The sequence below is a fragment of the Acomys minous genome (genome assembly GCF_964271855.1).
Source record: "Acomys minous genome assembly, chromosome: 8".
Taxonomy (NCBI): Eukaryota; Metazoa; Chordata; class Mammalia; order Rodentia; family Muridae; genus Acomys; species Acomys minous.
Window position 1 is genome coordinate 20,855,425 of NC_140489.1, and position 25,066 is coordinate 20,880,490.

Sequence of the window (25,066 nt, forward strand, 5' to 3'; positions counted from 1 at the left end):
ATATGAATACGCACACATACGGGAAAAGGGGGGAGGGACTAAAAATTTACTAAAATGAAAATTTTTGTCTACTATTGACTACAGTCCCCAAATAGCTTGGTTTTGCACACTTGCCTAACTATTGTTTCTATTTTATGGGTATTTCATGATTTGCACACCTAATTTACCTTGATAGACCATACTTCTATTTTTAGAGAAAGAATATTTTCACACCCATATCAAATATCTATGTGCTTTACTCTTTAAACACACACACACACACACACACACACACACACACACACACACACACACACAAAAGAGGATGTAGTAGAGAACATGAGAAACACAAACTTTCACTTCTGCTTAAATAGGGAGGAAAATGTGAGTGAACAAAGCCTTGCTTACTTCACACAAAGAGACATTCAACAACCTTTACGGATTTTGCATCTTGTTTAGTTAAATATATAACAATAACAAGGGTATTTGATAAATAGTTGGAAATTTCAAAGCCTGGGAACACTGAGGCATTTTAACAGCATAAAGGCTGAATCAATTAGCAGTTATTCAGAACACTGACTTTAAGGAATCAGAATTCTTGGCCGGTCAGTTTTCTGGTCTTCTGAGATGACAAAGTTGGCACCCGTCCTTGGCCAGAGGCAGCACACTTGAGCTTACATAGAAACAGGGAAAAAGAATGTGGACCTGCTGGGTCACAACTTCTCCATTGGGCAGACGGTGCAGGCAAGTATTCTGCTGTCGAAGGCTTTTTTTTTTCCTTTCCTTCTTCTTCTTTTTTTTTTAAAGTTGCATCAATTGTTTGCTGCAAAGATTAAATGCAGAGAGATCATGCTATGTATTCTCATTTTTATTTAATTTTACTTTTTTACACATTCTATTAGCCATTTTGTGTTTGTTGCCTAAAGAGAAAGGATTCTTGGCAGAAAGGAAGAGTGGGGGAAGGCTATCAGTTTAGCTTCAAAAGAGGCAACTGAAGGGAATGGAAAGGAAGGGGTTCTGGGCTGCTTGCTTGGGCCAATACTGCAGAGATAAAGTGAAGTTATCCAAATTCAGATGTGACATAAAGTATGGGCTCTTAGAAAATTAAGTATAAAAATAATATAGGTTAAGTGTTTTATGAATTACATACTGTGAGAGTAATATTTTGGATGTCTGGGGTTAAATGCATATACCATAGAGGTTAATGTTTTAACACTAACGTGGCTAGTAGAAAAGTTCAGACAATGTCTGTGTTTGGCGGCATTGTGTTGGATGTTGAAACAGTCTCTCTGTTGAACAATGTTGTGGTTTTGCATGAAAGGTTTTGCAGAGCCTGTGTGTGAACACTTGCTCCCCATTGGTGGTGCTATTTAGGGAAGCCTGTGGAACCCTTAAAAGGTGGAGGCCTGCTAGAGGAAGTGGGCCAGTAAGAACGTGTCTTGATTTTTTTTTTTATAGCCTGTCTCCACTTCTTGTTCCCTCTCTGTTTCCTAGCTGTGGACACAGTGACCAGTCTCGTCACACCCTGGTGCCACACCGTCCCTATCATGATGGGGTATATCCTCTTAAACTCTAAGACAAACCCTTTCTCACTCAAATTGCTTCTTGTCAGTTAGTTGGTTACAGTGGCAGAAAAATAAAAATAAAAAGTAGCTAAAACAAACACTTTCTTCACCCCTAGGAGCTAAGCAGATCCTAAGCTTTGACTAAACATACTGAAGCACGGGAGTGAAACTTCCTGGCTTTCCATTACTTGAGCATATCCGTACAGCAGACATCACTGGCAAATGAGCTACACGGGGGGGGGTGGGGGGGGTGGGGGTGGGGTGGGGGGGGTGGGGGGGGTGGCAATTTTCAAAGTGGGAGAATTCGTTGTCATGATCACATTAGCCGAGGATTATATTAAGTCAGGGATCTTTGCTGCAAACACAAGCTGTGGTCACCTGGCACAAAAAGTGACTTGTAAAGCAGTCACGATATGGCTCGTGATCGATGTGGAGCCCTGAGGAAGAAGAGGTGTATGAAGTTGTTTAGGGACAAAGAACAGGAAATCAAGGCAGGTCAGCACACCTGGACATTCAGGTTAGGATGGCACTGCTGCCCCGACTGGGCTGGGCCCTTGAGGACACCTGAGCTGGGGTCTCTTCCGCACTTACCTCCTCTGGACTCTAGGGGTCTGGTTTCCATTCTGCAGAATTCCGGTCACCTTTCCAAGGTCAGAGCACAGTTGCAGGGACCCGACTGAAGGAGTGTGGTGACTCTCAGAGCCTGTGCTGAGAGCAGCGAGAGGGAGCGTCTGCTTTCTTCATCCTTGAAGGTGGCCTCATTTTGCCTCTCACCACTCTAAGCATGACACTGAGTGACAAGTCTGGATGGCTGTAGAACCAAAACTCAGAGCAAAGCCACAGCTGGTGAAGCACCTCAGTGGGTAAAGGTGTCCACCATGGGGCTTGCCGGCCTGAGTTTAATCCCTGGGAGCCCTGTGGTAGGAGAGAACCTCTGGCCTCCATGTGTGCACAGTGTCATGAGTGTGCGGCTCCACAAATAAATGAACATCTAATAGAAGAAGAAAAGAGATAAGCAGCATTAAAACCAGAAAAACACACTAAGTATACTCAGGCCTCCTCTGTAATAAATCCAGACCAATACAAGGCAGAAATCTGTTTTCCCTGGATTTTCTGAGACGCGAGAAAGGAGGTATTTTCAAAAGTGATACTGTTGTTAACTTTGTACATCATTTATGTGGTATGTTGTATGTTATGTGTTGCTCACTCTTCTAAGTGCTGTGTGAGAACTAACTTGACTGGATTTCCTATCACTGCATCACCATGATCGTTTTCTAGAGAGGGAAACTGAAGTCCCAAGTGGTTAAGTACCTTATCCATAAGCTACCTAATAGGTTGGAGGAAAGAGATTTGAGGCCAAGCTGTCTGGAGTTTAAGAGTCAATATTGTTACCACATTTAGTTATGATGTTTTTATGTGTGTGTGCTCCTAAGAAAATGCCCGGTAAACAACACACAATTTCTTGGTCGAGTGTTTCCTCTGAACGATTTTCATTGTTATCTAAGGCTCTGGGTTAACAGAACTCCATTGTGTATTTAAAAAAATTTTAGTTTATGTGTATGGGTTCATGTATATCTATGCATTACTTGCACACCTAGTGCTCATGTAGACCATAAGAGGGTGTCGAATCTTTTGGCCCTGGAGTTACATATGGTTGTGATCCACCATATGGGTATTGGGAATTGAACCTGGGTCCTCTGGAAAAGCAGCCAATGCTGTTAATCCTGGGCTGTCTCTCTGGTTTCCATTATGTGTGTCATATATATACACATGTCTACTTATATTAATATATACTGTACTAACATAACATAGTAAATAATCTCCATGTATGTGTCCATGACTCTTATATTGTCATATATTATATAACACATATGTTATATTACATGTATTTATGTAATGTTCATGAATGTGTCTGTGTGAGTCTGCAGGCCTGTAGAGGCAGGGCAGCCAGTCTAGGGTTTTGCATGACAAGGCATGGGTGTTAAAGGTGTTTGCTGACTTGGAGTGTACTAGGATGTAATTTCTAGTTCTCCTGGCTCTGCTCCATCTCACCAGTGCCACATATTTTGGTGGAAGTTGATTTATAAGTTGCTGTTACTAACAATTGTGACTATATCCAGAGTTGAAAGAACAAACCTACAAGCGGATATTACAATGTCTGCAGAAGGACAGGCCTTTACATCCTTCTGCACAGTGCAGATGCCTTTAAACAACGTTCCAACTCCTTTAGTGAATAACTCTTCCATCTTACCTCGCCGTGTGACTGGCAAGTCAAGAAATATACTATGTACCCCAGTACATGCTCAGAAAGTGTGTATACAACAGACACAACAGTTAGAAACCAATCAGCAGTTTTACCTTAAAAGACAAGATTGCTCATCTTTCTCAGAAGACTATGATTTTCCTCTTATTTTAACTTACAAAAAGGAGAGGTTTACAGGGACATAAATGGGATACACAGAAATACTTCTAATTTCAATCAGCTTAAAAGAACAGTTTGAAATCTGAGGCCTGGGGCCTTCCATTCCTAGTCTTATTTCACTGATCCTGAATCCATACATGCGAGAGAAACTAAGATCACCATAGCTTCTTATGATAACTCTGATTTCTCTTTATCACACATATTAATGGATTTTCTTTTGCAGTCTGTATACATGACTTTTTAAAAATAGAATATTTCTTGTTTGTTCCCTGAGATAAGAACTTAGAAATAGCCGGGCGTAGTGGCTCATGCCTTTAACCCCAGCACTCGGGAGGCAGAGGCAGGCGGATCACTGTGATTTCAAGGCCAGCCTGGTCTACAAAGAGACCAGGAAAGCCAAGGCTACACAGAGAAACCCTGTCTCAAGAAACCTAAAAAAAAAAAAAAAAAAAAAGAACTTAGAAATCATAGCTATTTCCTTTAATACATGAACTGTGGTGCTTCCGGGGGGCGGGGGAGGGTGTGGGTGTGGGTATCTTTTTTGTTAATGGTTTCTGTTTCCTCTTCTGCATAGTTCAAATATTGCACACAATCTGTCTCCTGTCTGCCAAGCGAAAGGTGGAATGGCATATGCTCTGGATGCTGGCTTCAATTTCCTGTTTTCATGTGTGTGCTATGAGTTCCAGGTGCAGTGAGGCACCCTGCCTTAAAAATTAAGGTGAGAAAGTTGGGGAAATGAGTTAGTAGGTAAGAGAACCTACGCACAAGCACGGGGACCTGGGTCCACGCCTTCAGAGCCCATATAAAAGGCCGAGTGCTGTGGTAAGCAACTGTAACCCCAGAGCTGCAGAGGGTGAAGGAGCCAGGTGGATTGCTGGGCTCAGTAAGAAATTCTGCCTAGAGGGAATAAGGTAGGAAGTGATAAAACAAGACACCTGAAGACCTACTCTGGCCTCCCGAGTAAATATGTCTGAATAACACACACACACACACACACACACACACACACACACACACACACACACCCCTGTACAAACATACATACACAGGTACACACCTAAAGAGGACGAATGAACAAAGCTATTGTCCAGAAAGAACGTAGAGCTATCACAAGAGCTGATAAGGCTGATTACGGGATTTCCCAGTGATTTGCTTTTATCCCTTCGTACAATTTCCCATAACTGTTTGTGACTGTGGTTAATCTTCAATATCAACTGGACTGAACTGAGAATAACCACAAACCCCACCTCTGAGTGTGTCTATGAAGGTGTTCCCAAAAGGGAAGATGCACCCTGAATGTGGGTCAAGGAGGAAGAAAGCTAAGTTCCAGCGGTCCCCTCCCTTGGCTTCCTGACTGACAATGGAACAATGTGTGTCAGGGTCCTGCTGGCATGACTTCCCTGTCATGAAGGAGTGTGCCTTCCAACTCCGAGCCAAGATAGAAACAACTAGAAAATTACCTAAGACCGCAGTCCTGAAACAGATTTAGGTTTGTTTTTAAGGGACAACAGAACGTATCCCAAAGATAATTACGTAATGGCCTAGGTTCCCTAAAGCCCCAGTGCGTGTCTTCTCCTCGCTACGTCTAGTGTCTCAGGAGCTTGAGCGGGGAGCTCAAAGGATTCTATGCTTCCTGCTAAAGGACATTTTAGAGAGAGGAACTTTCTCTTCAGCTTTTCACACACTAACTTTCTACACTATTAGGGGACTCAGAATTCCCAGGACAGTTCGCAATTCTCCTAACAATTTAGGGGAGTTGTGTGCCTGGAACCAGTTTATTGACAGTGGAAGATAGCTTATAATAGTTTCAAGAAACTAGGAATTAAGCTGATAGGACAGACTAGCTGGACGATGTATGTAGTTTAAGTTACAGAGCACAGGGGCACACCCCAAGGAAATGAAGACCACCCGTCCTTCCGCAAAAAACCAAACCAAACCAAACCAAACCAAACCAAAGGTTAATGACTTGTATGCTGAAACAGACCAGAAGTTGTAAAATGTGGTTATGCAAAGGGGCCAGCAGGCTTGTCCAACTTTTTCACTCTGTGACACTGAGTTGTCAACTACCGACTTCACACTTGAGGTTTGCATAGTTGAGGTTTTTTTGTTTTGTTTTGTTTGTTTGTTTTTTAAGTCATAAAAAGCCTCACAGTGTTTGAGTTAAGTTTAGGCACAATTTCGTGGTGGGCTGCTTTCATCACTATCGTTTGTTACATGTGGTCTGCAGGCCCAGGATGAATGCACTTGGTAGGGTATTTAACTGGACAGGGAAAGTGAGAAGGAAGGGAACAAGAACTGGTAACACTACCACTTCCTGTATTTCTGTCAGGGCATCTTTCATAAGTGACTTCCATACTCCTTTAAGAAACAATAAATGTCAGGGTATCCTGGACCTATTGTATTTTTTTAGGTTACAGCAACATTTTGGGCGAATAATCATATTCTTAATTCTCTTAATGCTAAAAAGCCCTGGATACAGCGGAGTACTTAATCGAAAGGAAGGCTTTGTTAGCTAGCATTTGCTAAGTGTATAAGAACATCCAGTTAAGATTTCCTGAGTGGCTACTACCTTACTTTTATTTTATCCGGAGCTCCCTGACTTGCTGCTCTCGCTGCTGCTCTTGTTGGTTTGGAAAGGTTCAGGGTCCTAAAGGCAAGGAACTCAACCAAAATGACCGCTTAACTGGGGCCTTTGTTTGGAGCTTCAAGCCCGGTCCTCCTAGCTCTGTTTCCTACTGAGAATGAGCTACTTGTTGCCCATTCACTTCCCGTTCACTAACATAACCCATCAGGTGAGGTAGCAAGAGTGGTCACTAAGAAATTACACGCAGAGACCCGTACCGCCTCTTTGACACAGAAGTGACAAGGCAAAGCTCGCCCAATCTCTCCCCGCTCAACACTATTGCGGCTGCGCGGACAGTTTTCCTCCCCAGCCCTCACTTAAGATGGCGAAAGCTGCCTCAGCCGCCCGCGGTTCTTCATCATGGAGGCGGTCAGGCCCGCCTCTCTGGGTGCCGCAGTCACGTGACCCGCACAATGGCAGTCAGCCCATTTAAGGCTTCCCAGCAACGACAAGTAAAAAGTCATGACCGCCGCCGCGGGCTCGGCGTGCCGTGTCGCGGTGCCCTTGTTGTTGTGCGCGATGCTAGTGCCCGGTGGCGCCTACGTGCTCGATGACTCCGACGGGCTGGGCCGGGAGTTCGATGGCGTCGGCGCAGTCAGCGGCGGCGGGGTGAGCGCGGGGCCGGCGGGGGGCGAGGAGGCTCCTAATCGCTGAGAACGCCGCGTGCCACCCCGTCCCACAAGCCCCCGCGGCGTTGCCCCCCACCCCCACCCCCACTCTGAGCTAATCTCAGGCTGCCAGTTAGACGTGAATCGAGGGGACGGGGTGTCTGCGGTGAAGTGGAGAGGGCTCGAAGGAACCCTCGTTCTGGGCTGGAAAGTCCTTGGTGCGCTGGAAAGATCGTCTCAGAAAAATCCAGAGAGGGAACGCGTAGCCTCTGGGCGATGCTTTAGTGGTTCTCTTCCTTCCTAGGGAGTTATTTGGTGGGGCCATGAGTCAGAAGCATAGGCCACTAGTGCAGGGCTTGGGGACCCTTCTTGAGCCTTTCTCCCAGTAGACTGTTTGTTGCCTCATGGATAACGTTAGGGTTGTGTAAGGCTTAAAGCTATCTGGGGTATTGTTTTTAAAGAAGGCTACCTTTGTCCTCTAACAGAAACTGCCTAGAGGCTATGCAGTTTGAGGCGGGTATGAGGACCGCTGGCTCTCTTAAGGTGCATAGGAATCATTTGGTGTGCCTGTTAAAACTTAAGTTCTGCCGGGGGTGGGGTGGGGTGGCGGGGGTGGGGTGGGGTGGGGTGGGGGGCCGGGTGGCTCGCGCCTTTAATCCCAGCAATCGGGAGGCAGAGGCAGGTGGATCGCTGTGAGTTCGAGGCCAGCCTGGTCTGCAAAGTCAGTCCAGGACTGCTAAGGCTACACAGAGAAACCCTGTCTCGAACCCCACCCCCAAACAAAACAAAACAACCCCCCCCAAAAAAAACCCTTTAAGTTCTATCTTCATCTCCCTTTCTGATTTTGTAGTAAAAATAGTATTTTATTCCTCCCTTCTCTCCCCGCCCCACTTTCCCCCCTCATTCCCACAGCAAGGCTGCAATCAGAAAAAAATATGTCTTGGCAGGCAGAGATAGGAGGGCGGAGGGGATATGGGTAAAAGCCGTCAGATCACATAGGAATTTTCCTAAACAGGTTAATTACCCTTAGTTATCCTCTTAGCCCTCATCTTCGGGTTCTCCTTTTCACTTCGGACTCCTTCCTCACCTGCATCACCTTTGTCTTCCTCATCATCCACTTAAACACCAGTTAATTCTCAAAAGAGGTCTTAAGAGAGATTTCTTTTTTGATTCAAAGATCACAGCAGTGCTTTTAAGTTGAAATTGTAGAGTGAGTGATTTTAGATCTGCAGAAAAATTAGGAATACAATATAATGTTCTCATATACCCTATGGTGTGTGTGTGTATCTATGCCAATGAACTACTCTCTTTATTCCCAATACTGTTTCTTTTTGTTTTTGGATTTAAATTTAAAATAGCCAGTATTTCATATAAAGCCTCAATCTCTCCTTTTGATATCTTTGTGATATTAAATCTAAGTGCGTGGGCTTTAAAAAAAAACCTGAAACCTCTAGTTTTGCTTATTTAGCTCAATTTTAAATTAAAATAATTTTCTAACCCGGTGTGATGGAGCCCAGCACTCCGGAGGCAAAGTTAATGAATCTCTGAGTTTGAGGCTAGCCTGATGGACATAGCCAGCCAAGCGTCATGCAGCTGAAACCCTGTCTTTTAAAACAATCACTTAAGAACCCAGAACCTGAAATTCACTTTTATTTTTAAAGATTTATTTTAACTGTGTGTGTGTGTGTGTGTGTGTGTGTGTGTGTGTGTGTGTTGGGAGCGTATGTACATGTGAGTGCAGATATCTGTACAGGCCAGAAGAAGCCCGTCATTGTGAGTTGACATCACTCCAGGCCCCCCCCCCCTCAGGCAGGTAATTCTTATCTAAAAAAATATTCAATTATTAATATCTCTATGTTGTATTACTCAGTTTAGGGGGCAATCAATGAATGATGATTGAACATTTTATTCACATACCAGTTTAAACGTGTGTGTGTGTGTGTGTGTGTGTGTGTATGTAACATTTTTGTTACCTTGCACAGTTTGTAGCAGTATTTAGATAGCCCTCATTTTGCCTTCACAGTTTCAGAGAGAGCATTTTCTGCAATAGTTGAAATGTGGGCTTCAGAGGTTGTTGGAGTCATTCTGGTACAGGACACTGACCTCATGGTTCTGACAAGGTACTTAATTTCCTTTTGCTTCAGTTTCTTTTCTGAGGGAACAAAGATAACTCTCTAGCAGTAGCATTGTGAGGACGTTGATTAGCCAACTGTGATCATTGTCATGTTTTAAGAGACTAGGGAGGAGGAGGTTGTTTTAAGGCCTGGGTAAGTAGGTGGACCCATGGCAACTTCCTGGTATTGCAAATAGCTTCAGGCAACAAATAGCTTCAGGACTTACTTAGGCAGCTTAGTAATTTGAAAATTCCTTGCTTAATGGTGTGTCAACATTTAGGTCTGTTGCCCAAATGATCTATTTTCATGACTAGGGCTAGATCTGTCTTCATACTTGGAGTTGCTATAGTATTATTTTTGTTTGTTTTTTATAAGCTGGCACTTTTTATATTAAGATGAGGCAATCATAGGCAGCAAAAGAATTACCAGGCAACAAACTACACATTTCAAATGGCATAATGCAAAATTACTTAATGAGAGTCGTATGTGATGACAGGATATGTTGGCATGCAGATAATGTTCATTTATTGAACATTTGTTTTGACATTTGAACCTCTGCTAGGCTGTAAGATTCTTTTTAGAACGATGTATTTTAAAACTGGTGCGGGTGTGAGAATGTGTGTGTGTGTGTGTGTGTGTGTGTGTGTGTGTGTGTGTGTGTGTGTGTGTGTGCTTGTGCTCTTGCTTCACTTTTTAATAAACACCTAAATGAGCCGCTCACTTTATTGCTTGTTCAAGGTCTCATAGCTTGTGAGAAAGTCAGGCTACATTTAGTTCAGAGTCTCCTACATAGGTTTCCTGTACTACTACTACAAAACTACTAACATATTAAACAAGACATACTAAATCACTGCTTTTTGGATAACAAGGAATAAGGACAAGAACTTGACGACATAGCATACCAAGGACGTTGATTGCTAAGGTTATAGTAGAGATATAGACCTGATACCATTGATGCCCAAAGAAGTATTCGGATTAGTGGGGCGGATTGCAGTTGGCAGCTTTTCCTGAAGAAGTGGACTTTGGGTTGATGGCTAAATATTGAATGGATTTGACTGGAAAATGAAGATGCAGTATGTATTCCAGGCAGTCAGGAAACGAAAGACAGTTTAATAATGTCTGGATTGAAGCTGTGAGAGTGATAAGAGCCAAGCTGACAGAACTGGATCTAAGTTATTAAGAGATTTTACTATAAAGCTAAACAACTGGAATTGTATTTCGAAAGCTATTAGAGAGCAGGAAGTTTCAGCAGAACAATGACCGGGTTACACTTTTGTTTGGAGCGTATTGGACTGGTAGGTAGTGTGGAGAGTAGGCTACAGGAGGTGGATGGTAAGCCCTCAATCCATTTTCCTTATTCTAGAGAGGAGGGTCAAGTTAACCCAGTGGGCTTGAAGAGTAGGAGATAGATTTGAGAGCACTGAGGATCTCTTGGTGACTGAGGGTAGATGGAGACGTTGGTATGCGCTGACCTCAGGCTTATGGCTTAGACAGCTGTTCTTTAGGAAGGTAGAACATGTGGAAGGAACAGCTTTGGTAAGAGTGCTGTTTGGTTTGGATTTGTTGTGTACATGATATGGTTTGTGGCTCAGAGAGACAGAGTAGGAAGCTTCTGGGTCCAAGTTAGTAGACCAGGCACCAACCAGAATGTCATCTACGAGAGTGTCGAGAACGTTGAGGCCCATAAAAAAGCCAAGTACCTTACTCCTGTCATATACTTGGCAGATTGGCAGTAGATTGCTAGTTTTTATGCTGAAAAGCAAAACCAACCCCCAAAAAAAAAAAACCCCAAACCTATCTCTATCTCTCTTGCTTATGTCACCAGGCAAAGGCTTTTCCTTAGCTCTTGTATTCTTAAAGGGGAGAATTCAGACTGACACAGAATTGAAGCAAAAGATTGCTTATCAAAGCAAAGCAAACACTGTAAGAAGATGCTGAAGTAGACTGTCCCAAAGGCAAGGGGGAAAGCAGTACAGTTTGTGTTAGGGATTGTGTTATGGATTTTAAAGAATTTTTATGACTATGAGATTAATGCCATATTCATGAATAAGGTCTATTTTCTTCTGCCAAATCATGGAGAATCAGATCTCTCTTTTAGGAAATTCCCATAATCATCTTGAAAATTATTATAGTATGTATGTATGTATGCATATATGTATGTATGAAAATTATATAATGAAGTTAGAGTCTTTTGAGGATGCAATCCTTTTATTGGTGTGCACATATGGCAGACAATTAGCAAAGTGTCCTGGCATCCTAGTTTCTAATAAGGTGAAAAGACCCCAACTTGAGCTTCAACAATGCTTTAGCCACACTGGGCACTTGACCATCAGGAGACCCTGCTGCCAAGACACCAGCTACTTATAATCCTTGGTTCTATCATGTCTCTGTTGCTGCCTGCCTAGAGATAAAGGTCTGAAGACACAGCTGCACTGTTTCCTGGTTGCCTCAAGCTTGAGGCATCAGTCCATGAAGCAGATCTACTCACACTGAAGGCAGGCCTTCCTGAATTACTTTGGTTAACTCAGTCTAGAAGCACTTTCATGGGCACATGCAGAAATTTGCCTCCCAAGTGTCAGCTAATAGTATTAACCATCACAGTGTTTTTTAATTTTTTAGAAAGTTTATTTATTTACTTACTTACTTACTTTATATCCTGATCATAGCCCCCTCTCTCCTCTTGTCCTGATCCCACCTCCTTCTTCCCCCTCCCCTCTCTTCCTCAGAAAAGGGGAGCCCCCCAACCCACTCACCCCAGCTCATCAAGTCTTCTTCCCCTGAGGCCTGGCAAGGCAGCCCCACCAGGGGTGAGTGATCAAAAAGCAGGCAACAGAGTGCATGAGAGAGACAGCCCCCGTTCCCCTTACTAGGGGACCCATGTGAGGCCTGAGCTGCCCATCTGCTACATCTGTGTAGGGAGCCTAGGTCCAGTGTGTGCATGGCCCTTGGTTGGTGCTTCAGTCTCCACAAGCCCCTCTGAGCCTTGGCTCTCTTGGTCTTCTTGTGGAGCTCTGTTGCTTTCAGTTTTCAGGTCCTTCTCTTCAGTCCCTCACTTTTCCACAGAACTCCCTATGCTTTGCCCAATGTTGGACTGTGAGTCTGAGCATCTGTTTGGATCCACTGCTTGGTGGAGCCTCTCAGAGGATAGCTATGCTAGGCTCCTGTCTGAAAGCATAGCAGAGTATTGTTAATAGTGTCAGAGGTTGGCTCTCTCCCATGGGGTGGGTCTCAGGTTGGGCCAGGCATTGGTTGGACATTCTCTCAATCTCTGCTCTATCTTTATCCTTGAACATCTTGTAGGCAGAGTATGGGTTGGTGTTTCTCTCCCTCCACAAGGAGTACTGTCTAGTTAGAGGGTGTCTTCTTCAGTCTCCATGACCCCTGCTGTTAGGAGTCTCAGCTAGAGTCACCCTCTTACCCTCCCAGAAGCCTACCTTTTTCTAGGTCTCCAACTTGTCACAGAGATGCCTCCTTGGTTTCTCTTCTCTCTGCAGGCCCTTTGTTTTCCTGCCCCCCCCCCAGATGTGATCTCCTAGGATTCTTTCCACACTCCCTTGCTTACCTTGTTCCCCTCTTCAACCACTTTCTCACTGTCTATTCTGTTTCCCCTTCTGAGTGAGATTTAATCATCTTCCCTTGGATCCTCCTTGTTACTTATCTTCTTTGGGTCTGTGAATTGTTGTATGTTTATCCTTTACTATATGGCTAAAATCTGCTTATAGCCATCACAGTGTTTCAATAGCCTTTGTAAGCTTATCTCACAGCCAACTCTTTAATGCTGGCATAAAAAAAGCCTCTTAGCTCTTAGAAAAACAATAGGCCCGTGCACCCAGTGATTCAGTATAGAACCAACAGCATGGGAAACGACTCTCCACAGCTTCGTTTGCTCATGTTGGGCTGTGTGTGTGAACACTGTAGACAAGTATAGATGATTATATTTGTTTTATTCATATTTTTGAAACCTTTTTTTCAGGCAACCTCCCGGCTTCTAGTAAATTACCCAGAGCCCTATCGTTCTGAAATACTGGATTATCTATTTAAGGTAAGGAAAAATAATTATCTAATGGGCTTATGATGTTTTGAAAGTATATGGTACATTTCAGACTTAGAATTCATCAGCTTTCTGATAGAAGCTTTGCTCTTCTCTCACCTGTACAGCCAAAGGCCTCTATGAATGGTTGTTGTGAGGTTTGGCATGATAGAGCACAGTAATAATACTGTTACTTTTTTCCACAGCCAAACTTTGGTGCCTCTTTGCATATCCTTAAAGTGGAAATAGGTGGCGATGGACAAACAACAGGTAGGACTATTTGGGCCATAGAATTTCCTCCAACATTTTACCTATACATATGGGACATATGGAAGGTGGACTCATTTGAGGCTGATTGGCCTTCAGCAGATTGTGCTTTACTTATCTTCTTTTACATGTTTAGGTGTGTGTATGTGTGTGTGTGTGTGCATGTGTGTACTCATGTGCATGAGTGTGCATGTGGAGGTTAGGGGATGGCTTGAGGGACTCAGTTTTTTCTTTCACTATGTGGGTCCTGGGAATCTATCTGAAGTCCTCTGGCTGGGTGACATACACCTTTACCTGCTGAGCCATCTTGTTGGTTTAGCTTTTCTTATTTTCACTTTCAAAAGTTATGTTAAATGTAAACTTTTCAAAATAGTATTGAAACTCTAAATTGCTCATTTAGTTGAAGTAATCATTCGAGAAACAAACCTGTTTTCCAAAAGTAATGCTGCACATTTAGAATTTTATAAAGAAGATATAAGAAAAATTAAATTATGTATAGAATATGTAAGATGTTAGTAACTTGAAAAATGTATTGTAAAATACAACATATGCATTTTAGAGACACAAGCATAGCTTTTTTTTTTTTAAACAAATGTATTTTAAGTAATTAAATGTTCAATCTTCATAGCCCAATTTTAGAGCATCCTCTCAGTAATGAGTTAGAACTTAATATTATAGGCCAGGTCAATTAATATTAACTTTAGAGTATCTTCTGTGTATTTGCCTTCCTGCTAGTGCTTTCAAAGTAAATTTTTAAAAAAGATGTATTTTTATCTTATGTGTATGAATGTATTGTCTATATGGAGAAAAGTGGACTGTGGCCATGCCTCCAGCCTGCAGAGGCCCGGAGAGAGCACTGGAGCCCTTGGAACTGGCGTTTCAGATGGTTGTGAGCCATCAGATGGGTGCTGGTAGCCAAGCCCATGTCCTCTGGAAGAGCAGCCATTACTGCTGAGTCTTCTCTTAGCTTGCTGGAAGTAATTGTTAACAGATACATGTGAGTATGCACTCTTACTGGAGTTTTAGGACAGAAGACCTGGCTTCTAGTGTAACAAACTAGGTTTGACCTCTTATCAGGGACATGGCGGTGGTGACAGGCAGGAAGGGCACACTTCCCATCCAGACCTTACTGAGTGATCAGATAAAGGTCTTGTGACCCTCGGCTTATCTATGAGAGGCTGACCAGGACCTTGTGGCTTTGTTGAAAAGGAGAGAAAAGGCTTGTGTCTGTGGCTTGCTTAACTTGTTTAGCTAGAGTGTTGCAGTGGTGGCCATGCAGATAACTTTGGTCAGGGTGTGGTCTGATGTCCATTCTCACGGCTGGTTTTGCAATGATCCCAAAAGGCATATCCCTTGAGAGGGCAGCTTCATTTCCTGTCTAACCTCCTGGGGGAAGGCTCATAGTTGTTTGGGAGGCATAGTTTTAGTCTGTTGTGATAAAGATGTCTGTGGATCAGAACTGTTGCTCTTAGAATCTGAGATAACAGCAGGGCAGTGCAGTTCACGAGAACCCAAGGAAAAAAGTTAGTGAGGCAAAATGAAGTCAGAGAGGGAGAAAGTGAGAGTGAGGTAGGTCAGTCACTGGGCACTTCTTCAGTGTTTGTGTTTGAAAAAGGAACAATCAAAGCTGTGCTGAGCCTGCCTAACAGCAGCTTTTCTATAAAAATGTCTTAGTGTTAAAACCTTTTAGAAGGGAACTAAGGCTAGTCTGGTGCGTTTGCTGGAGCTAAGTTAGAGATAAAGACACATCAGTGCGGTTCTTATGAGTTCTCATGTTGACATTAAAGAAGAAATGGGCCAGAATCATCATCCTGATATAGCCCCACTTAACAAAGACTGGTGCTTGTGAAGCATGGGAGCGTGTGAGGACTTTGACGCTAGGGACCTACCTCTGGTTTTGATGTTTCCTCTGCTGACTGTGAGTGCCAGCACAGGACTTTGATATTGTTAAAGTAGGCATGCGTTTTACCTTTTCTTAGAGCTTCCTGTATCATGACATGTTATATTGTGGAGTATAAGAATCAGAGCTCAACAAGTTGAGATGAATTAGACTTGAGGTTGGACTTGGGAGCTTCAAAACCTCAGAGAGATCAAAAGCTCAGGAGAACTTAGTCCTAGGATTTTTCAGTAATAAAATGTGATAGTATTGTGTTGGTTCTGTTTCTTAACAATTAAACTTTATTATACAACCCAACTAGCTTACACAAGAGGGAAAAGAGGTTAAAGGGAAAAAAGAGCGAACCTTCTGGTATCTGTTTCATGGGACGAGTCCCTTGGTGTCTCTGGCCTGCGCACTGCTCCGGCCCATTCGCTGATCCTCTTCTGGATCCATGTGCGCTCAAGCCTGGTCTGAACCTGCTGTTTCTCTCTCCTCTCCGCCTGCCTGTCTCTCACGTGCAAGGGTTGGTCTCCCTCTCCCATTGAGGGTCGATTAGAAACACAGTAGTCCAGGTGGAGTCCCCAGGTCCACTTCCTGAATTCCAGGCCTGGGATGGCTCCACCCAGTCTATCTCAAGGTTAATCTCAGTGAGTATCTGGTGTGTCCAAGGGCAAAGCCCGCCAAGACTGCTTTCACCTGGGACAAAGCTTACACTCTTTCACACACAATTGCTCTCAGCACCACTTTTAAAATAACATTGTGGTTTTATTATTTAAGAACATTACAGTGGCTGGGCACAGTGGCAGTGGTGCCAACCTGTAATCCCAGCACTTGGGGAGGCAGAGGCAGATGGATCTCCATGAATTTGAGGCCAGCCTGGCCCACAAAGCAAGTCCAAGACACCCAAAGCTACACAGAGAAACAAAACAAAACAAAACAAAACAAAAAAACAAAAGAACAATACAGTGTTTAAGATAATGAAAAAATGTGAAATAGTATACTTTGCAAAGCCACCTTCTTATATAATTTTTATCTGCACAACTTCTGAATCAGAATCAGAATACAAGGAAGTACCATTTAAAAATTGTTTGGTTGTGTGTGTGTATGCATACAAGTGTGTTTGAGTGTGAGTGTATGAGTGTATTAGTGTGTGTGTGTATATGTGAGTGCATGAGTGTGTGTATTTGTTTGTGTGTGTGCATGTGTGCATGTGTGCGTGCATGTGTGTGTGTGTCTCTCTGTGTGTGTGTGTGTGTGTGTCTGTGTGTGTGTGTGTGTGTGTGTGTGTGTGTGTACTTACATGGCTCTCGACAGCACCATTCACGGTCAGTTCCTTCCTTTTGCTCTCTTCCTCTGCAGATGGCACCGAACCCTCCCACATGCACTATGAACTAGATGAGAATTATTTCCGAGGTTATGAATGGTGGCTCATGAAGGAGGCCAAGAAGAGGAACCCAGATATCATACTTATGGGTAAGGAAAGTGCTTAGGAGTCTCTACTCCTTTAACTTTTACATTTGGAATCATGCTGGTGATGTCTCCTGTAATACTGAAATACTAGTGCTTTGGTATTATCTCTGTACTACCAGCTGCAAAACATATACCAGGAATGATCTTTCATTGTCACTGTTTATTATGTTATATCTTTATGCCTTGGAGTTTATAATGATATATATTCTTTCACATATATATTCTTTTATATATATTATATGCAAATATATATTTGATTGATTTTTGAGACAGTTTCACTTTGTGACACAGGGCAGCCTGGAACTTGCTGTGTGGTCCAGACCGGCCTCTGCCTCATTCTGCTCCTGTCTCTGAAGGGCTAGTGTTGTAGGCTTTCTGCATTGTTGTACATGGCTTATTGTTTTTAAATCTTAGTGTCTCAGTCAGGGTTTCTATTGTTGTGATGAAACACCATGACCAAAATGCAAGTTAGAGAGTAAGGTTTTTCTTTCTCTTTTTCTTCTTCTTCTCCCCTTTCGTTTCTGTATCACTGTTCTTCATTGAAGGAAGTAAGTATAGGAACTTGAACAGGGCATGGGCCTGGAGGCAGGAGCGGATGCAGAGGCGATGGAAGGGTGCCAATTACTGGTTTGCTCCCCATGGCCAGCTTTGTTATAGAACCCAGGACCGCCAGCTTAGGGATGGCCCCACCCACCATGGGCTGGGCCTTCCCCACCAATCACTAGCTAAGCCCTACAGGCTTGCATACAGCCCTGTCAGAGGAGGGCATCAGATCACATTATAGATGGTTGTGAGCCACCATGTGGATGCTGGGAATTGAACTCATGACCTCTGGAAGAGCAGTCAGTGCTCTTAACCGCTGAGCCAGCTCTCCAGCCCAATACAGCCCCAGTCTTTAGAGGCTTTTTCTTAATTGAGCTTCCCTCCTCTTCCATGACTTTAGCTTGTGTCAGCTGACAGAAACTGTCTAGCTCACTTGGTGATGGTAAGATCACCAGAGACTGGGAATTCTATACAAGCCTATGTCTGCTCTCTGCTCATATTGAACTTAGGTATGAGCAGTGGGCACAATGGGTAGTTACTCAGGCTGAACTATGCTCATTTCACAATTCTACAGCAGCATGAAGTTCTCTAACCAGCCAGACTAAACAGAAGTACTTCTAAAAAGTCGCAGGGCTTCTAACACCTGCCATGAGCTTGCTAATTTGATTACATTCAGACAGAGTTAAGTAAAATTATGACCTACTTTAAATACCTCATCCAATGTTACTGAAGATGGGTTCCCTTGATTATTAAAGGAAAAGAGCATTACTTTCCAAATTAAAAGAACAATGGAAAGTGTATTCTTCCAAATGGAATTTTTATGAGATTCCAGAAATGTTTGGGACAGTATAAGCATCTTTGAATTGAGCACTTGGTCCCTATTGTACATGCTTCCTATTGTACTGTTTTCAAGGTCAGACTTCATTTAAATGTAGACAATTTGCTGGCTAAACCACATCCCAGCAAAGACTCACATGTTGGACCCTCACTGTACTTAGCACTTCATTGTTTTTAAATGTTTTATTGTTTTAGTGTCATGCTTTTTATGTAGTGAAATTAGCTTGGAAAAAATATTATGTCAGATTTTCATTTTTTAGTAGCAAACTAGATTGGTAAAATATTTTTAAAATATATTTTATTGATTTATTCATATTACATCTCAATTGTTATCCCATCCTTTGTATCGTCCCATTCCTCCCTCCCTCCCATTTTCCCCTATGACTGTGACTGAGGGGGGACCACTTCCCCCTGTATATGCTCATAGGGTATCAAGGTAATATATTTAACTGGAAATGAGCTGCTGAGCTTATTGTACAATGTTGTAGTTGAAGTGGGAATTATTATAACTAGTACCTTTCTGTTCTCTTTCCTTAGTTCAGAGTCAAAAGAGTTACTGGAAGAACACACACTCATTCAGTGAAGTTACTTTACACAGCAGCATTTTCCTGTCGAGTCACTGACATTTATATATTTACTTAATGGCCAGTTTAGGTTTGCACATCTTGCTTGCCTGACCTACTGATAACCTTAATTTGTAAGATGATGTAACCGGTGAGTGGGAACGTTACACTGATCTTGTGAGGGTTGTTTGGAATAAGCCTTTCAGGGCTTTTCAATTTGACCTCAGAGAACAGGAATGTATATTGAACATCCCTAAGGAATAGCGATGTTAAACCGTGCAGTTCATACTGTTAGAAAATGCTGTGAGATAGTTTTTTTTTTTTTTAATTTCATTTTCTTGAAAGCACATTTGGATGTGCAGGACATAGTTGTGAGGATCAGTAAGAGTCTTGGTTAGGGCCAGGGTTAGGGCTCGCATGTGGTGGGGTCTCTTCCTTCGGCCAGCCTTACACTGGCCTTGGCCGAGTGTGCTGCATTTCTTACTTGCTTTTCATGCTGCTCTTTTGCCTCTGTTCTCCCTGCAGGGTTGCCATGGTCATTCCCTGGATGGTTGGGCAAAGGTTTCAGCTGGCCTTATGTAAACCTTCAGCTGACTGCTTACTATGTTGTAAGATGGATTTTGGGTGCCAAGCATTATCATGACCTGGACATTGATTATATTGGGGTTAGTAATATATTCGAAATATGATTTATTTTGGATATGTATGTATACTTTTAGAAATTAACTTGATTTAATTTTTTGATCCATTAAAAAGATTTATAACCATACTTTATATAGAAATATAATTTGCATGTTGCATAATAGTAAAGCAGGATGGTTTAATGTAGGTTTAATTTTTAATTATTGTTTATGCATAGGAATGTTTTTGCTTGCATGTATGTCTGTGCACCATGTGCATGCAGTGTCCTTGTAGGGCAGAAGAGAACATCAGGTCCCCTGGAATTGGGAGTTACAGATGGTCGTGAGCCTCTCTATGGATGCTGAGAATTGAACCAAAGTCCTCTGAAAGAGCAGCCAGTGTTCTTAACTAGTGAACCATCTCTCCAGCCCCTTGTTATAATTTTAAGAAGAAAACTGTGAAATATTTTAGGTTACAAAACTCAGAACAGATTCTTCAAAAGCACTTTTTCTAAATGAATGAATAGGGACTAGTTCGTTTTATTCTTAGTCAATGGGGTTAAAAAGAAGCTAAGTTTTTACATTATTGCCTCAATAAACAAACAAAGCCATGTTGGATTTTTTTAGGGAATGCATAAATGATTCTTGTTATTTCGATAAATAGAAAGTTGAGCTCACATATCTACCATGAGAAAACCCCAAACAAACAAACTACAATGGAGTTAAAACTAAAACAAACAAAAGACCTGGCTTTGTGTGCTCGTTTGTGACCTGCTCTCAGTCTTTCCTCCCAGCTAATTAAATACTTAAGTCTGGGGTGCTTTGTTGACTAACTCCTTTGTGTCATGAGACTAATTTGTTGTTGTTTTTAAATGGAATTAATTAATTTATTTACTTTACATCCCAATCACAACCCCTCCTTCCTGTCCTTCCAGTCTGTGCTGGATCTCCTGGACTGTAGCTAGAGATGCTGTTGGCCATCCCAGTGTGCTGGGGAGTGACTGTGGTCCTCTGGAAGAGCACCAAGTGCTCCTAACATTGTGCTCTCTCTCCAGTCTCATAAATGACTTTTGAAAAAAATATTTTTAAAAAAATCTTTGAAATTTCTATGATTTATTTAATTTTTAAAAGTTATTTTGCCCGGCGTGGTGGCGCACGCCTTTAATCCCAGCACTCTGGAGGCAGAGGCAGGCGGATCCCTGTGAGTTCGAGGCCAGCCTGGTCTACAAAGTGAGTCCAGGACAGCCAAGGCTACACAGAGAAACCTTGTCTCGAAAAAAACAAAAACAAAACAAAATAAATATTTAAAATAAAATAAAAGTTATTTTTCTTTATGAAAGTATAAATTCTGTGACAGCAGCTGTTGAAAGATAGGAAACTACGTCATCAGCTCTAATAAGAACCGACACTGCAGTGATCGTGTTAAGTTTCTTATGGCATTAGTAAACTTTCAGTTCAGACATTTTGGATTTTTGTTTTGCAGATTTGGAATGAAAGGCCATTTGATGCCAACTATATAAAGGTTTGTAAAACTTTAATCTTTTTGCATATACTTTCATACACAGAAATTTGAAGGACAGATTAGAAACATTATTTTTGACAGCATAGGTAATTTGCTAGATGTGACATAAAATTATCTTTTTAGTGTCTATAATCCTGATACTGAAGACTATGTTTGTGCTTCCATAGGCTCTGAATGGCCTGTATCTGAGGAGTTGGGTTAAATGTTCTTTTGAGGGGCAGGGTTGTGGCTTGCAATGGAATTCATGCTTATTTGAAATTCTAGCTCTATCTTAAGCACACAAAAACCAAAACTTAGGTAGGCATAGTGCACACACCTTTAATCCTAGACTTGGGAGGTAGAGGCAGGGCTCTGGTTTTGAGGCTCATGACTAACAGATAAAGCATCTGGGCATGTATTATTTAACAGAACCCTATTTTATACCAGCCAAAAGGTCCATAGTGTTATCAGACCACATCTGAGAACTAGGACATTGTTTTGAGAGGATTCATTGCAGCCACAGTGAGGTAACTCAGTGTCAGTGCCAGGCTGCAGGCATGAAGTAGGACGGGAAAGGGTGATACCAATGCAGAAGCAAAGGCTAAGAGGTAGTTTATTCTGGAGACAAATACAAGTGACCACGGTCTAGAACACAGATTTATCTTACTCCAAGTTTCATGTTCCAGTGTGGAAGGAGGTTTATGAAGCTTCATAGTAACAGAACAAAGTCATACGTCAAGATACTTGTCAAATGCACCAATGGAATCGTTTAATAGGTGGCTACAACAAAGCAGCAAGCTCAGTCGTCAGCCTCAGATGTGGTCTGATGGCATTCTGGATCTCTTGGCTGGTAGAAAACAGGGTTCTCTTAAGTAATAGCTCCACAGTGCTTTATCTGTTAGTCCTGTGATGTTAGGGGCTAAAGGTAGCCCAGGAGTTATACTTACACTCTGGACCTGCCGCATTCCAGCTCACCACATCACTGAAGTTCTGATCAGTCTACTCTTTCTTCCTAGGAGTTCTCCTTCACAGAGGTGAGGGAGTGGGTTGGGTACGGGAGATGGGCACATGGTTCTCTTAGAAAAGGGAAGGGCAGGATTGTTAGTGGGAGGTCATGTGCTTCAGGAGTCATAAAGAGGCAGGAACAGAGCCAAAGTCAGTGCATGCTGGTGTAGTAGTACCCACAACAATAGAGTGCTTGTTTCACTTTGGGGGAATATTGGACTCATTAACATTTAAGTTAGTGATTTCATTGCTGCTCTAGGATCCACTATCAGGGTTTTTGAGTAATCAGATTTCATTTATTTTTCTGCTGACCTTGGGTTTTCCTACACTAAATGTCTCAGGATATAGAAGCATTTCATTTGTCTTCCATTTTTAGAAGAGGAGGGTTTATTGGATTCCGTGATCCATTGAAATTCCCACTGCAGAATTAAATGATGACAAATGTAGGGGGGTCCCCAGTTCATGTGCCCTTAACAAATACAAAGCCCCTACTGTGTGGTGAGATGGCTTCTAGAGAGATGGTTTCTTCTCAAGACTGAAGTGTATATGGTAAAAGTTATTTATGTGCTCTGTCAAATGTGTAATGTTGTTAGGATTATTTTTGCTATATGGTTATATTTATGATTGGCTCTGGTTTCATAGGGATTTTTAATTATGGCCTCTGGAAACTCCCTTCTACTATCTGAGAGTGCTAGACAGATGTGAATGTGACTCTGGGCCTTTCAGACCATCTTCCCTTCTTTATCTGTAAACAGATAAATACATATAGTTTTGGGAAGGGAAGGATTGCTCAATATAGATATCGTTTGGCAGGCACTGGTGGTGCATGCCTTTAATCCCAGCACTCCGGAGGCAGAGGCACCTCCCAGTCTGGTCTACAGAGCCTCTGAGCTCCAGGGCAGCCGAGGCTGCACAGAGAAACCCTGTCTTGAAAAAACCAGAATAAAAATAAAATAAAAAATAAAAACCCAAAAATAACATTTGAGATATAACACTTTGCAGAGTGCTATAATCATATTGACTGTGAGATAGAAACTGATTTATAAGTCACAGCTTACAGATTATGTGCATTGAAAAAGGTTTTCAATTCCACGCCTTATAAAAAATATACACAAATTTCTGATGATCGTTTAAGAGAAAGCCCATAAAGACTCAAAGTATTGGCAGTGATAAATGGATGCAAAATTGACTAAGTTTTTTCCTTTGTGTAAGAATAAGAAAAAAGCTTGAGTAATGAAACACAAATTTGATTTCCTAATATAAGGTAAGGCATTCTCCATCTTACTGACCTTTGGGATCAATGAGAGTCCTTGAAAGATGGATTTAACTTGCCACTCTAACTCTCATTACATTTTCTAACCTAGTACAGTATATAATAATCTATTGTAAAGTACACCATGGCTTTAATTAGATAACTTATTATTTGCTTCCATAAAGAGGTATATTTTTTAGAAGTTTTGTAAGTGAGAAAAATTAGAAATTTAAATAAGAGCTAGAGAAAATCTTCACTTTTCCTTATGTTAATTGGTCCAACTGTCATTGAACACCTGATACTGATGTCAGAGACTTTCCAGTATTGGGAGGATTTTCAGCGGCGCTGGTTGTGTCAGTTTATCAGGCACATCTTTGATATAGCATCTGTTCCTTCCAGTCCTGGATGAATTTGTGTCATTTCCTCTGTCCCTGTTTCTGCACAGCCAGTGTATACATTTTGGTCTCTTAGTGAAATTTGTTTTCCGGATAGCATGCTGTCTTCTGTTAGCTTTTGTAAGCAGATAGCTCTGCAAGTGTATCTTACTCCCTATCCTATTTATAATCATGACTGACAGGAAAGCAACAATGGATAGTTTTTATTTATAGTAAACATGGTGTATAAAAATGTGAGAACTGCTATATTTTCCATAATAGAACAAAATTTAAAGATGCAGAGATACTTAAAATATAATGTTGGAGTATATTACCATGTAGTACAGATAATGTCTCAATTTTATCTTTATATCTACATAGAACATTTGAGGAATAAAACATATAAGAAAGAAAAATACCAGTATTTCTATGTAATATTACTTGACTTTTATGTATACCCATCCCCTCTAACCCCTTAATTTCTATTGTTTAACTTAACTTTAAACTCAGGGGGAAGATGCCTCTACAGTTCCTGTTGAGAAGCAGTGCTCAAACTATCATCTGAATGCAGCTTTTTTGAAAGATGCTCTGGCTATTTTGGTCACTTCCAGCAACTGAAGGCTCACTTGTAACCCTTGCTGTGCTCTGTTTATGTCTCCAAAGGAATTACGAAAAACGCTGGATCATCAAGGGCTCCAGAGAGTGAAAATCATAGCAAGTGATAACCTCTGGGAGCCCATTTCTTCTTCCCTGCTCCTGGACCATGACCTCTGGACGGTGGTTGATGTCATAGGGTAAGGTGGGACTTCCAGCTTGTGCCTTCCTCATCTGCGTGGTGCCTGTGCCTTTCTTCTCGCCGTCTCTGAGCTGCTGGTTGCATCCTACTGCAGTTTTTACTCAATAAGCCCTCGGTCGCTCACAGTTCATTTCTTTCTATCTGAGAAGTATATTTTGAGGCTCTCTGACAATGAAATTTTGTCTTTTTAAATAAAGGAACTAATGTTTAGATTAATAAAACTGGGCTTTATTTACATTTAAATGGAAGTATTTAATTTTAGATGTTATCAAGGCAATGTTGTGAAATTAGTACCTAATCAGGTTTTCTGGGACTCCATGTTCATATGAGAAGTTTGTTATGTGTACTGACTGTAACTTTTTTCTTGTATCCTTAGTATTTTGGCTCTTAGACTTTTACTCTATTTCTTAATCCATTTCTACTTTACAGATCTTTGGTTCTAAGTGTTTGCTTTTAAAAAGTAAACAGATGCTATATGTATCATGATAGTATATAAACATTTAGAGTTTCCATGTGTATGAAATTTGAATTTTAATCTGTTGTGAGATGACTTAATCTTTGCATGTACTTTGTTTCTAAATGAAAAATTTTGGATTTTATTTATTTTTTTTAGTGTTT

General features: G+C 41.8%; 1 protein-coding gene and 1 long non-coding RNA gene across 2 annotated transcripts in view; one reads left to right on the forward strand and one right to left on the reverse strand.

Annotated features, from left to right (window-relative positions):
- Positions 1-451: 451 nt before the first annotated feature.
- On the reverse strand, positions 452-6,657 carry LOC311602780. Its single transcript, XR_014780845.1, has 3 exons — positions 6,541-6,657; positions 2,136-2,535; positions 452-802 (listed from the first exon to the last, which is right to left on the reverse strand). It is a non-coding gene; the product is annotated as an uncharacterized lncRNA (long non-coding RNA).
- Positions 6,658-6,994: 337 nt separating this feature from the next.
- GALC (galactosylceramidase) overlaps positions 6,995-25,066 on the forward strand; it is a 54,133-nt gene continuing 36,061 nt past the window's right edge. Inside the window, 8 exon segments of the mRNA XM_084791302.1 lie at positions 6,995-7,044; positions 7,046-7,198; positions 13,285-13,353; positions 13,548-13,611; positions 16,847-16,960; positions 19,426-19,565; positions 21,004-21,042; positions 24,316-24,446. Of these exon segments, the coding sequence (XP_084647428.1) occupies positions 7,003-7,044; positions 7,046-7,198; positions 13,285-13,353; positions 13,548-13,611; positions 16,847-16,960; positions 19,426-19,565; positions 21,004-21,042; positions 24,316-24,446 (752 nt within the window). The 5' untranslated portion in view covers positions 6,995-7,002.